Source organism: Ceratina calcarata, unplaced genomic scaffold, assembly GCF_001652005.2.
Source record: "Ceratina calcarata isolate Rehan_Ccalc_2016 unplaced genomic scaffold, ASM165200v1 scaffold235.2, whole genome shotgun sequence".
NCBI classification, from domain to species: Eukaryota; Metazoa; Arthropoda; class Insecta; order Hymenoptera; family Apidae; genus Ceratina; species Ceratina calcarata.
The window spans coordinates 81,432-96,583 of NW_017145399.1; the positions used below are offsets into that span (position 1 = coordinate 81,432).

Here is a 15,152-nt window from a genome sequence, read left to right on the forward strand (position 1 = left end):
CAGCAAATAATTAACAATGATTATTATGTCTCGGTACGAACGCAGCTGCTGCGTTAATTACGGAGCAACCGAGATCGAACTATGGGATCGCTAATGTTCCTCGGTCTCTTCTTTCTTCTCGTTCAACATTGAAAATAAACGGCGCGGGCGAGGAACTCGCCTGGATATATTCAGAAGATATGTTCCTATTCGTTTAGATACGCGTTTGGATTACATTTTTATCGTCGATTCTCTACGATCGTTACGATTTTATTTTACTTTTTTTTTTTTTAACTTCGTTAACTGTATACAATTTCTAGATGCGGGAGAAAAATGTGCACGCGTAAATTAGTTTCCATTCTGGTGTCGTCGGTCGTGACGCTCGATCGTCGTGGTCGATACACAACGTACAATGAATGTATTTGTGTGAGTCGCGATCGAAATTTCGCCGCGTGTGAAAAATACGCGCCACGCGCGCAACAAAACAAGCGTGTATAAAATTTGGAAAATGCCGGCGCGCGAAAGATCAGCTGCGATATAAAACTGCGAGAATCGCGGCGACAACAAATTCAACAATTCGCGGACAGAATCGACGCGTCTGCAAACAATTTGCACGAATTGAACGCTTTTATTATTGCTGGCCAGCCGCTTAACACGTTCGTTACCAGCGTCGAGACCATTGTCCGTTGACGCCCGTATAATTTGCCTTATCTTGAAATGTCCCGTTCAACACAATCGGAATCAGCGTGGAGAAAAATAAACTAGACGTTTCGATCCCTGCCGGCAACGAATGCGTCAGATTTGCAATAACATTTTTGTTAATAACAATACAAAAAGGGATAGAAGCTTGTTATCACATTATTTTTCACTATTCGCATCTTTCGAAACAAAAAGGAATAACAAAATCCTGATCAACACATGTAAACGTCTACGAAATTAATAACCACGTATCACAAGCTTTCGTGAAAGCTTTACGAAAATTGAACAGACGTATAATTTACTATAATAACGATTTCATCGACTTACCAGACCCCGGTCACAATCATCCTCTCTATCAATCGTGAAAGAGAATAACGGAAAGAAAAACTGTCGAGAAAGAGGAGGAAGACGCGGGAAGTATCGGGTAGATAGTTACAATATCGATGCGCGACGTCGGGCACCGCGACGCGACGCAATAAAATCATCTCGCGAGGGGGTTTTAAGGGGGGATGCGGGGGCGGGGGGTAGTGTAACGCGTATGCAGGTCCGCTGTGTCGCATCTACGTTAGCATTCAGAACGTTTGGCTTATTTCGCATGGCCGCGTCCCAAAGAAGAGATTTGCCTCCGCCAGAAGAGGGTTTTTTTTTCTCCTCCTTTTCCTCTCGTACGGGGGCGGCTCTTTTCTGTCCCCGTGGCCACCGCTTTGGCTCACGTGTGCGGTAATATGTGCTACGAGAGGGTTGGTTATCTCATCAAAATTGGACTCTTCTCTGGCATCCCTGTACACGCTTTGCCCAGAAGGGACCCTTTCGCATCTCTTTTTCTCTCTCTTCCTCTTTGTAGAATTTCGACCATGGCGAGTTATCGATTCGATTCAGCTTTGGTATCTACCATCGGTCTCGCATAACGAATTCTCGTCGGAACGTACGATTTACTGTCGAGAAGTCCTCGGCCAGTACGCTTTCTCTAGAGAAGGCGCGTTCGCGATTCACGCTCGATTCACTGTGATTTCTTTCAAGCCGAACTCTCTTCGAGAACCCAAAGGTCTTCGAATCTTTGTGGATACATTATATACAGTCGTAAAAAACATGGAATTATCATACAACGCAACAGGTTTACGAACAATCCAAGAAACCTTCCTGGTTTCTTCATCCATACGTTCTTACAGCACTCTCAAAAGTCACTTTACCGCCGACTAAAATTCCTCACTCGACGCGGAACATTTCGTATTATTAAGTATCTTTCCGTGTATTTTTTTTTTTTACCTCCAAGCACAATCTCGGATGGGACTACCCACCGTCCCCTAATTTATTTTTCATATCAATATATCACTGTACATTCCCGATATGAATCCTCGACCTGGCCATCGCAGAGTTCCTTTGCTCCTCCTGAAACTGAACCTCGTCATCCTTCGTGGAAGCGTTCAGGTTCGTGACGGTTGCCTGGGGAATCGGCGAGAGCATCGGCGGAACCCTCCACCAATCGGTGGTAGGCCATCCAGGTGGTATCAGGTTCCCCCGGAAATTTAGGTCCGGGAGAACCGGAAGCGGCCTTCATATGACGTGATTGCGATGCCCGGCTAAGTTGTTCGAGCTAGACGACGTCAGATTCTGAACGGAGAATGCGCTCTCGACTTTGGTGGTCGGCGTTGTCGTTGCCGCCGTGTTCACGGTCTTCTCCGTTTGCTCGGTGGGGGACGATGAAGACGACGAAGAGAAACGATCCTGGGACCTGTCTTCCTGGTGTCTGTCCGCCGATACCGAAAACGTATCCTCATCCAGTTTCCTGCAACGGGATTCCTCTCTGCTGGAGTCTCTGTCCGACGGGAACCCGTCGTCCTCGGGTTTTCCCGGACTGGGGAACGGCCTCTCTTCGAGTTTCGTAGGCAGGTACGTCCGCTTGGGATCCTTGGGCGAACTCGGACAGCCGCAGTTGGGCTGAAGACACGTGGCTGTTGACAAGCCTGGCCAAGACATCGTTTGGTGGCTCGAATAATATGTGCTGCCTCCGTAGAGAGCTTGAAAGGCGAGGTCCGCGGCTAGTTTTCCGCTGTTGAACTCTTCCCCGAGCTTGTGTTGAATGGGATAGAGTGGATAGGGAAACGGTGGAAAGAAACGGGGAATCTTGAGATCCTCGTGGCTCATCAGCGAGTGGTGAGAAGGCGGCGCCAAAGGTGGTAACAAGCCTCTCGATATGTTGCTCAGGGTCTCACCCGAGGACATCAGGGGCGATATCGAGAAGCCGAATTTGTTCTCCTTTTTCACCAAGGATTTCGGCTTCCTGCGAGGACGGTACTTGTAGTCCGGGTGCTCCTTCATGTGGAGAGCTCTGCAAGCAAAATGTTTTTTTCTCTGCTTACTACACTGATTTTACGTTTGAACACATCGGAAACAGATGTTTATTTCTAATCTTAATAATCAAAACACGAGTTAACGCAACGATAATTTCTTTCTCAATGAAACTTTTCAGATATTCGTTATCGCAAATCCATCGTTAAATTTGCTATACGGTGGGGTGACTTGTCTTCGAGCGTTTCAGGGGTTGCTTAATTGAATAGTTTCGCTACGGGGAACGCGGTAGTTCTCCGAGGGGTTCAACGCGCGTAATCCCTACCACCGCTGCTTAAACGAATTCGAAACGATAAACTCGTCATTACAAAATAATTTGGGAATCAAAAGTACCTTCGTATTTTTTAACCACAAAATTCTGCGTATCTATTCTGCATATCTTTGCTCACACATTTCTTGGATTTACCGAGCAACTGTTCTCGTACATCTGTAGACAATGATTCTGTCCTTTATCTACCTCGTCGATAATCTAAGGTGTCGCGTTATCACGCGAAGAATCGCGCCAAGTACGAGAGGAGACACTCGAGAGTGAATTCGGTAAACTTTGCTCTCTTTCTCTGTCTCTCTCTATCTCTCTCTCTCTCTCTCTCTCGGCACACCGTTATCCGTACAAAGGGACGTATTATCGTGGTGCTAGAACACGATACGGGACACCATGGGTATTTGTAGTAAATATCTTGTACACACACCCCGGGTCGGAGGCGCAGCCGAGGGGCTGGTAAGAGCGACGGGTAAGAACGAGCGAGGGGTAAAAGGAAAGAGAGAGGAGTCAGAGCCCCGTGGTATCTTCGTCACATAATACTCCATTATGTACCCAAGAGGCGCGCACAAACGCAGTCCTTATTTATGCCTCGCCTCGCGGAGATAAAAGAAAGCGGGGCGAGATAGGTGTTTCACGGGCGGGAACTCTTTTTTTAACGCGCCGTTAGAATCAATCCTCGCGGAAACGCGCGGCACGATGCGACGCAATGGAATCGTACCTCGGCCATCTCGCCGAGGGATTTTGCTCTCCGTGCCGCTGTTCCCGGTATGCGAGCTCGATTAACGAAAACTTGGGGTGTGTTCCGATCCTCGTTAAGCGGCGATTAAGGGTGGAACATATTGGTTTCATAAACCATTCGAGTACATTGAAGTGGACATTGCTAGGATTATTGACGCTACTACTTGTAATAATCGAGACAGATTATTTTTAAATAAATGAAGTCGTAACAGATAGGTACAATGATTGTTTTTTAAATGGGTCGGAAGGAACGATACCAGAGAATAGGCGGGCAACGAGGACGAAGTTCGCGCACTGGTAAAACTGATGCGATGGTTTGGTATGATGGAACATGGGAATAGAACGGATGGGTGAACGTCGAGGTGAGAATTTTCCAGCTCTCGCGAACGAAATCCGAAATTTCGGTTCCTCGCGGCGCGGCGGCGTGGCGAGAGTGACGCAGCGGAATAATAATTCCGGGACAATGTGTCCCGGCAGATAGCACAAAGCGTAAATCAGCATAAACATCGGTAAAGCCCCGCCGACAATAATTCAGCATAAATGCATAAACATCGGGCGTAATCTTTACAATTCGCTGGGAACCCTCGACCACCACCACTGCCGCTGCCGCTACCAGCACGCACACTAACGTGCAATACCAATCGTTGCTGGCAGCGAGCAGCACACCACTTCCAACCGCGCGATAAACAACGCGTTATATCATATCGGTGGACATAAGCCGGGCGGTAGTTGCGCTCTCGCGGCCCCCGCAACAAGAAACAATAACAATTAGTCACGATTGTCCGCCGATGGCTACGCCGAATGTCATTAGTGTAACGATTCGTCATAAATGTCATTGTGCGGCAACGATCGACAGACTTTCTCGATACGTGCGTACATACGTGCTCCCGGTTAACGTTCTGTGTAGATCTATCCCCGCGATCGATGTAACCGAATAGACATCCGTTTTCTCGTCCACGGATTAATTCCAATTTATGTACGAAATTGAAAGTCGAAGAATAAAGTTTTGGCAATTGAACCCCGGAAATGCAACCATCGAGCCAAACACTCGACGGAGCTGTTCATCCCTCGATCATGAGACATAGGAATTTGAAAACCCTTTAGCACCCTTTTAGGAAGACTCGTAGCATTTTCACTCTCGCCTTCTCGCTTTCCTTCTCGATTTCCTCCGCGTGGAAGTCGAGAGAAAAGAGGGTAGAGGTAGTGATAGTGGAGAAGGAATCGTCGGACAGGGACAGGGAGCAGGCAGTGGCAGCCAACGAACAGCCAAGAGAGGACGAGCCAAGGGCGGCAAGGAGGGGCCGGCGCGGCAGAGGAGCCGCGCAAATCCTTTTAAATCCACACAATTGCGACAATGGGGCTTTATTTGTTATCTCGGGGGCCACATTGTGAGTCGCCGTGAACGAACGGACAGATTACGTCGGGCCAGTGACGGCGCACGGCTCCAACGGAACCCGTTCCTACGACGGAACGACTTTTATCGGTCCCTCTCCTCTTTATTTTACGACTGTCCCCCCTCGATTTCGTGCCAACCCCTCTCGCGTTTCTACCGGGTGCTAGACTCGTCAGCGACGCCAGGAAAGAGGATTCGCCGTTACACACCTTCCTTTCTCTCTCTCTATCCGAAATTTTGCACCCCCTATATTCCACCTATCCCTCTATTCTGACCTTTTCTGAGATACGGATGAAATGAATATTGAGGCTCTTCCTCGGCTCTCTGGTCTTCCATTTGGGAATGAAATGATTCACGAAGCGGTTCCCGCTTTGTCTCATGCCGAGAAAAAGATGCTCTTTAAAGAAGAATTAAAAAATGTTTCATATTTTAATTAGCAGTTAAAAAAGTGATTCATAATATACCCCGGCAATCATCTTCAGGCGGAACGATATTTTCAATTCGACAATTGGAGGGTGCAATATTCGAGTACGGAAAAAAGAGAACCAAATGGCAACTGACACGGACCATGCGTCACTGCGAAGTTTGATAATTCCTATTGTCGAGCTCGATCACGGTCATCGATAAAAAAAGCTGATTCGATGTTACATTCCGTCGATAGAACTTGGTTCCAGCTCGATTGATCCCTCTTTCTCCTATTCTTCCCTTTTTCAAAAATCGATCTACCGAGTACGTAGGAAAAAGGAGAAAAAGATTGAAATTGCATCGCTTTACACAGGAACGACTTTATTATTCTCACGTTTGTTTTACAAGCATCATTATTTCAGTAAATAATATTACTGAGCTTCGTATTTTAACCCCATCGTATAATTTTGAGAATTCTTGTTTGGAAAAAGCCATAGTTAGATTCTATTATTGGATTTTACCTACGTTGAAAACTGAACCATCATCGTCTACTCCATACGCGATGTATTCTTTCTGATACAGCGTTCAGCATTACTATTCGATTAAAATATCAAGATTAAAGCTCTAATATTTCTTCATTAGTCCCGCTGACGGCGAATGAGAAAAAAGTGATGAAAATACCGTTCGACCTGTTTCATCGTTACAGCAGCAGGCTAAATAAACTCATAACAATGATTAAATATTCAGGGTCGGTAATAAAGAGGCTGTCCCCTCCACCTCCGTAAATACCACTTCGTTCATCCTATTCCACCCCTTGGCTTAGCGTAGCACGCCCTTAGCTTTAGCAACAATGTACCGTATTATGAACTACGACCGGCCCCCCTTTCTCTTTTTTCATCCCCCTCAACGGTTATTGCAGATACGCCTCGATGCGATAATTCCGTTCGGCCACTCGTGACTAAAGACCAATTAAAGTGTAAAGACAAATCCTCCAGCATTCATTGAAAACGATACGAAATAAAATTTCCAGATTTATTGCTTGTAAAAAAACTCGAGCTAAATACATTTGATTTTTATAGAGAATTATTGAAACTATTTTTTAAATATGTATACCGTTTAAAATTATACTGATTCATGACTTTATATTTTCTGTTTTCAACTTTTAATTAACGTGATTTAGCCATAATACGTTTTGGCGAATGTTGTAAGAAATAAATGAACTTGATCTTGACGCTCACCTTAATCTTTTGGCCTCATCGATGAAAGGTCGCTTCTCACTTTCGCTGAGGAGCTTCCATTCCGCGCCAAGCCTCTTCGAGATCTCAGAATTATGCATCTTTGGATTTTCTTGTGCCATCTTCCGCCGTTGACCTCGTGACCACACCATGAACGCATTCATAGGACGCTTGATATGTTCGTTGTGAAGCGTTTTCGACGACATCTCGATCACTCTATCTCTAATCCCTTTTTTAATTAATTTCTACAAACTGTCCTTGGATTCTTTTTACCTCAGAGTTATCGTTTCACATGTTTCTGTGCATAACAAAATCTGCTTTTCACTACTCTTGGGCATCATGATTCTGTGCTTGAGAAATACCGCGACACAACACTTTTCTATAACGATACCACGCGTTCGTATAATTCAACGATTTTCACATTTTTCTTGCAATCATCAGATCACAGTTCGATATCTGACAGTTCTAACGAAATTCTTCTTATCGTTCTTCTTGTGTCAAGAGTGTTCACTCACCCAGATTCCCACACGGAAAGATGCCCTTCTTGTCCTTTCACTCACTCACGGAATCATTCTTCAATGTCCAAGAGTCATCGAGGGCTCGCTGGTTCGTCGTCCAATTCGACGAAACTCGACGTGCCGCGAGCGTGGCGGGGAACGTGAGGTAACACCACCGACAGCACAGAGCACCGTGGCAGCGTGATTGATACCGTGACGAGCACTGGCGGAAGGGAAAAGGATCCGTCAGGACCTCTCTGACGTCGGAGTCTGGGATGAGTCAGGGTGGAATCAGGAGCACGGAGTAGCCCGGAGTCCCGTGGGACGCGGGTGTACCGACGTATCGTCCAACCAGGAATCTTCTTCCTCTCCCACCATGGTCCACGGCTAATGGATACCCACGATTGGCTCCTTCGTCGACATGGCGGACGGAGGATATAGCTGCAATCAACAGGTGGAGGTGTGTTGCCGCCGACCATGTTCTCCTCTCCGTTCCACTCACCCTCGTGCTTCGTCCCTCTCTGTTCGCCGGACACATACTCGAGTCACGACGACGCTCCGCCAGTGTTCGTTACGCAGATTATCGTATCACCTACTACCGCTTTTCTGACCTTTTTTATTAACTCATCCCCGAATTCGTCTCTCGTTGCGTTTAGTAGACATCGATACTTCGGAGACAATGCGCCCGGAATTGGTTCCAAATAGCACGAGTCAATCATAAGTCGGACGTTACGAAATTCGCTGCTTGCGTATATTTGATAAATAACTTTGGCTGCCCTTCTTTAAGATAACGAGACGTAATTTATTAATCAAAACATGAATGTCGCAAGAATGATAAATTGTTTGAAAAATTCCAACTGTTAACGTAAGATACAAAAGTAACATTCTCTTATAATTTAATATATTTCAGTTTCTCGTTTAAACTTCCAGAAGATGTATAGAACACATTGAACGATGTTTCGATCAGAATTTCGTTGAACGTCATCAACTCCCTCGTTAATATAGCGGAGCGTCGCGGAGAATTTTTTCTCGCTTTGTTCGACCGTTGTACGAGGCGAAGAGGAGCGAAGAAGCGGGGCGACTTCTCCGGAATAAATGTTATCAGCCACGGCAATGTCTTGCCGACAAGAAGCGGTCGACGGGGGCTGAAGACGTCTCCTCGTAGTGATAAGACGATAAAGAGAAGTGGTGTAAAACGAGACAAGAGGGGCTATGTGTTAGTGGTAACATCTCAGCGAATTCCAACTTCCATAAAGAAACAACTGTACGGTCGCCTGCCATCGAATTTCCGGCAGATTCCGAAATATTCATCTGACGGACTGGAAGGAGGGATAGGTAACTGTGTCAGTCAACGGAAAATGTAATAATGGGAGAAGTGGCGAGAAAGAGCACCGATCGTTAAATGATATTCTCTCTATCTTCGTTCCTCCTCATTTTTCTTTAAATACGATCTCAAGAAACAACTTAACAATATACATATTAACATGGGGGAATCGTCATACGTCAGGAAGAAATTTGCTGCGGAATTTAATCAGGGACAGATGGGCAAATCAATGAACAGTGAGAAGCAGGGAACGCAGGAGACGAAACGAGGGTTCGGTTTAGATCATCGAAGGTAATCAGCTATTTGTTCTGTTATTAACTCGATCATAAATTCACCACGCGACGGTGAATAAATCGGCACGCTCACGCGGTCGTTTCGTTCCGTATCGACGTTCCTTTCACCCAGCCCTCGTTCTCGTTGCACACTCTCCGTCGATCGCAGGGCGTGAACGCGATTTTTATCGGTCATCGACGAGAAGAAAGGACCTCGAAAAGGGGTCTCTTTTCATAGCCGACGTTGTACCAAACCCTTATCTCTACACTGACACTTTCAATTAGTCCCTATCTCTGGGAAACGCTTTGGCTCCCCACTTTGTGGAATGTTTGGTCGCGGTATTAAAAGATTTATCTTCCATATATGTATTAAGATAAACATACTATTATACAGTCGAAGATGAATTTACTCAATGCCAGTATCAATTGCTACATGACGAGAATGAATGAAAGAGTTGAAGAATTGAAAGATCGTAAACAAGTACTCAGTAAAAATTTTAACATTTCCAAGCAGTTTGTAAAGGAGACGGTATAAAAAAGAGAAGTGGCTACGGAGAGTGATAGAAGAGGGGCGTTAAGTGACTTTTTCACGTCTCTACCGATTCCGATAGGCGCGGTAGGGAATTTCTCTATCAGCCGTCTCGTTCTCTTTCTATCCGTCTCACCTTCCGCTACACTATCGTCTCGGTCTCTCTTCCCGTGGCGTAGGGTGGCACGCGACCACTGATTATACCATTCATCGCGCACCGTGGTCCGTCGAAAGAGGGTTGCCGAGCGAACTCGTAAACGTCGTGGCATCATCGTGTCCCCCCCCCGTTTCACCCACCGCGTGCCCACTTTCGGTCCCGGCGACTGCTACGGCCCTGAATGCTCCCTCATCAATGAAACAATCCTGGCTTTCCGGTGGCCCGTCGCCGACGGCTCCTTAATTTTGGGACACCGCGCTTTCCCCTCTTTTCCAGGGAACACTTTCTTTGCCATCTTCGATCAATTTACGATGTTGTTGGTGTTTGTTTCCCCGCCTTGATTTCAACTGTTTCAGCAGCGATATTCTGGTTCTATCGGTGTGAATGATACGGCAATCGTCCAGAAGGATTTCTTCTTGGTGCTCGATATTTACAATAGTGCAGGCGATTAATTAAATTATTTCCATCGCGAATACAACTTTTCTTGTTATTTATTTACGATACAATCCGACGAGCAATCAACACCGATCCCTGTCACGAGTCGATCCAATTCTCGAAGTTCCCGCGTCTGGGAAAATTCTCGTCAGACGTGACGAAAAGAAGGCGACTTGACAAAGGGCACTCGCGAGGAATCGTCGCTGCGATTGCTGCAGCGACAACAAAACGGTGTCCCGTGACGCCGAATGGCAGTAAGAGGCACGTGAGGGGTGCGCGAAGCGTTGAGGACCGGGGTTGACGCGAGAGGCGGGGGTGGCGTCGAAAAGCTCGCTGATTACTCCATTGTCGGGCCGGTTGTTTCAGTTAATCGCCACGCCTCGTGGCGTTTTGTTGTCCTTTTATCGCGCGCCGTTCTGCCGACCAGTTGCCAGCTGTATCCAGCCGGATACACGAGAAGGGGGTATGCGTCCCCAGAATTCAAGACGTCGCGAATTCTTCAACGCTGCCCGGTAATGAAGGGCAGAAAGTGCACTACGTCTATTTTTCATAAAATATGAAACTGGTTTAAAAGGTATTTAGTTATGAAAAAGCATCATTAGAAAAAGTCTGAAATTGATCAATTCTTAGTAAATCGGAAATTGAAATGTCGTCAACGCTTCGAGCGGGAGGAGCTATCGGTTTCTCGACGGATCGAGCGAATTCGTAGTACGGACGCGGATGGTGTCGCGAGGATGGAAAAGATAAAAGAGGTAGCCGCGAAAGGGCGTTCCCCGTAAACGAGACTCGATTGTCCGTATCGGGAGCGTTCCTCGAGGTCTCGTAAAATCGAATTCCACTTTGTTTGGCCGAATATGTACACGCCGGCATTCGGTATTCAGCATGCGGCTCGCTCGGCCAGGCGTCGCCGCATCGCGCCGTATCAAAATAGAGCCTCCGCTACGGTAACTTATTCGCCCGAACAAAATCGCGTGGAAGGGTAGTATTTTATGGAGTCCCGTTCGGGGGTTATATACGATGAATAGATCGAACGGTGGCGGGGGACTGGCCTCGTCGTATGTGACTCGAATCTGTCATAAAACGGGGGTGCAGCCACCCTCGCGCGCGACAAGCACGCACGTATACTAATCTCGCCGTTTGCCTTAGAACCGATGATCCTTTTGATATTCTCCTCGTATGTGGAACCTCATTTTCCGCTAATGATAGCGGTGGTTAGTTTGCTGGCCGGCTCGTGGGAGCTCCTCTTTAAGAGTACGCTTCGTCACGCGCGGCTCCGAAGACCGTGTTACAAACGAAACGTTCTTCCAACTTAATTTTTGTAGTCACGTCAAATACGTGAATTCCTATCTTTACGGGTTTCTAATCTTCGTTCACGCACCCTGTTATCACTCCGTCGCATCGTTCGTCTCGACGTTACTTCGTTGTAGATACTCTATTTTACCTATCGAATCTGGAGATCTTACATGTTGTCTGTATTTCTACAGCCGTACAAACAAAGTCTGATCCACCGTTATCAGGTCCCTCAAAAACGATTCCTTAAAGGTGAGCCGTAAACAGACGAAGATACGTCCCGTTAAATAGGAGATCTCGACTTTAGTGAAATAGAGTTTCACGGATTCGTCTTATCGTCAGAACTGCGATTCGAGCCGTGATTCCACGAGTCACGAAATTCTATTCACGCGGAGCCCACCGGGGCCCTCGATGACTAACATTCCGCTGACAACTGTTCACGGGTGATAGATAACCCTTACGGCTCGCGTGAAATCCCGCGAGCGTATCATGTCGGCGGATTATCAATCATAATCGGAAAATAATTATCCGCGGCCGACGAGTTCCGTGCTAGCACGGACGAATGGGAAGACCGGCTTGTCCGCCCGGTTAAAACGGCATCTGAATCGCCGCTAATTGTGAGGAATGGTCCCGCGTCGGTCGCGACCGATCGCTGATTCGACGGACGACGCGCGTGTGTGCACGCCTCGAGTGAGCTCGTTCGATACTTATTAGACATCGAGAAGAAGCGATGCCTCGCGTGGATGTCGGGCAAATTGTATTTAAAATGTTGGGAACGTGCCTCGAGCCAGGGTATCATTTTACGGTTTGAATAACTTTATGATGTATTCAATTAAAATACTCATAGACTTCAGCTTTTTATGAATTCGACCAGTATACAATTCTTAAATTATTATACCAACTGGTAGTCTCTGATGTTTCGATACAGACACATTTTGTGATCACTCGTAAAGGATTTCACCGTACTAAAATATTCATTATCACGTCGTTGAATTGAAAACTTTATACAGGCGGCAACTTTTCCCCGTCGGAGATTACAATAACATCTCGTTACCACGAGTGGAGCAGGGATTCTGACTTTCTGCGTGACAACGAGCCTCGGCGAGGAGGGTCGGGAAATAAACGACACGAGGGAACGATTAAACGTCCGTCCGATGTCCATCAATATCGGAGGGCCCACCAAGCAGAAGAAGAGGTTCACGCGCGAGATTGGCCAAGGTTTTGCACGCGACCGGCAAAGATATCCGCGCGAGACCAATACCGGACAATGCCGGACTGTCGGCATTATGGGGGACATTGTCGTCGTCTTGATATGAGCTCTGTTGCCTCGGGTGTACAAGCTGCAATATCGTCGCCCGTCTCTCTCCGTCTCCTCTCACTCCCTTCTCGTGTCCTCGGACGAGCCGATCGGTTACTGGGAAACCCGTCGACTTGTTCCTATCGATGACGATTCTATTCTCGCTGGTTGTACGACAGTGCCCTGTAGAAGTCTTTTACGATATTCTACGTTGATATCAATAAGTATCACCGGTAATAAATCATAAGTGTGGCATTTGTTAAAGCAGCATCGTTTTTTGAGATACATAATGTCGTTAATTTTATATACAATTACAATTGATCGATTAATTGGCAGCATCATTTGTCGTTCGACTGTACATAGCTACATACGGCCGGGGCACGGGTGCGACGCGATTGTTCGATCGCGAATCTTTTTGCCAGGGGCGCGTGAATAAGCTCTTTATCTGTGTGACCCTGTACACGCATTATGCGCGGTGGAAGCGGGAAACGGGACGTCTGTGACCGGTTCACCGCGACAACGGTCCTTTTTCCAATTATCGATTCGAATCGAGCCCTTTTCCTTTAACCGAGTCCGGGTTTTGCACCGGGCAAAAAAGGATCCGACAATGGCCGAAAATATACATTACATTCACGCGGACGGATCGTCCCTTGGTTAGCCGCGGTAACAATGAAATCGAAATTAAACCCGTGACACATTGTTTCCGCGTGCTCCCAAACGGAACGCATTTTCCGCGATCGGAGAAATTCAATAGGAACGCGCCCGTTCAATGGCCAATTAAATCGAAAAAAAACCCGGCCATTTCGCGCGAAACGCTGCCCTTTTTCCTCTCTGTAGCGCTTATTTCTATTCGATTCGATCGTCTCTAAGCGTTTACGACTGTTTTTTTTTTTTTCCATCGTTATTCATTCCTATTTTTCTACCGTTGTAAAATGCACTGCAATTGCAATTGCAATTGCAAAAACTGTAAGATGATCTAATCGTAATAAAATTTATATAGAAATCGTATTTAAATGGTTTGGCGATGTGTCAAAGTTATTTGATACACAGTGTGTACATAAGCGACGGTCACGTAGGAACTGCTGGAAACTCTTCTCCTCACCATTCTCTGGCCCGTAATCGTCGTTTCTTCCCTTCGCCTTGGTCTTGTGTAATCGATTTGCGGAAGTGCCGATAAGTAAAACGTTATCGTGAGTCCTTCTGTGGGAAAGATAAACGGCCGAGCAGCTTGTCTTTCTTTCTTATAAAAAGAGCGGTGGTAAAGGACGAGCATCGTGAACCAACGCGTTATTTACGTGCAACACTGTCCCGATCGCGTTCGCTATCTAAACTCGAAACCGTTCTCTTAAAAAGGGATCGCTTTCTGCGAATAAAATTCTTATCGTTCGAATGTGCAAACGAGTATGTTGCCTCTGCGTAGGTTTTTTTTAATTAAAACATCCGAAGGAGAACTGGTGGCACTATTAACGAGGCAAATAACTGATTGCCATTGCAATATTACGTAGTTAGAGGATAACTCTCGAACGTGCAATCGAATTATCGGCTTTCTCGGGGTTAACAGAACTTCGTTAAACGCGACCGCGACGTACCGTTCATTAGGGCTAATAGTTTCAAATAGAAGGCTGAAAGGCGTTTGGCTTTTTCGATTCGTCAGCCAAGGGCATTGTTAATCGCGGCCAAGCCACGGTAAACGCGAAGCCTGAATGGCTCGCAAACGAGAAGGATCTTTAATATTAGTTAGCAGAAGCGGAAGGGTAAACAATCGATCTAACAACCGAGCGTAGTTCGACCGGCGATCGCGATCGCGGTTCCCCCTCGGTGCGTGAAAGGGTGAAAAAGCGGCGTGCACACCTTCTTCCTGTTACGACTATTCGTTATCCTTCGTCAGGTCTGACAATCGAGGAATGAAAGTTACATAAAAGTCCTGTGTGCCCTCTTAACGCTTAACAACGTGTACAACCGTCCGTCGGGGATGAAAGGAGTATCCGCGGGGAAGGGGTGAAATGAACGCAATCAACCTTACGCTATGCGCTATCCAGTCTGGTTCTACTCCACGCTTTACTTTTACCAATTCGTTTTGCTTGAACGAGTTTAAGAGCGATTACGGTGATTAGATGCATTCATCTGTTCAAAACGGATTTATTAATTCGCGAGGTTGATTAGCTTTCTTAATTCTTTGCAGGTCGTTATTGATTAATTTAGAAAACAGGCTTTGAGTTTGTCTAGCAATACTACCTTTTATTTTCCTTCAAATGAATAGTAGACAAAGTTCCATCAATTTATCTTAAGCC

At 46.4% G+C, this 15,152-nt stretch overlaps 1 protein-coding gene across 1 annotated transcript; it reads right to left on the reverse strand.

Annotated features, from left to right (window-relative positions):
- Positions 1-258: 258 nt before the first annotated feature.
- Positions 259-7,759, reverse strand: LOC108622725 (transcription factor Sox-21-B). The gene is made up of 2 exons (XM_018020783.2): positions 7,064-7,759; positions 259-3,007 (listed from the first exon to the last, which is right to left on the reverse strand). Exons 1-2 carry the CDS (start codon positions 7,264-7,266, stop codon positions 2,233-2,235), a joined length of 978 nt encoding a protein of 325 aa, XP_017876272.1. The 5' UTR covers positions 7,267-7,759; the 3' UTR covers positions 259-2,232.
- Positions 7,760-15,152: the final 7,393 nt, after the last annotated feature.

What these genes read in the sequence shown, in the direction of transcription:
- LOC108622725 (XM_018020783.2), bottom strand. Translation starts at nt 7,266, where the DNA reads ATGTCGTCGAAAACGCTTCACAACGAACATATCAAGCGTCCTATGAAT. An exon ending in GATGAGGCCAAAAGATTAAG is followed by an intron (nt 3,008 to 7,063) that starts GTGAGCGTCAAG and finishes TTTTGCTTGCAG; the next exon opens with AGCTCTCCACATGAAGGAGC.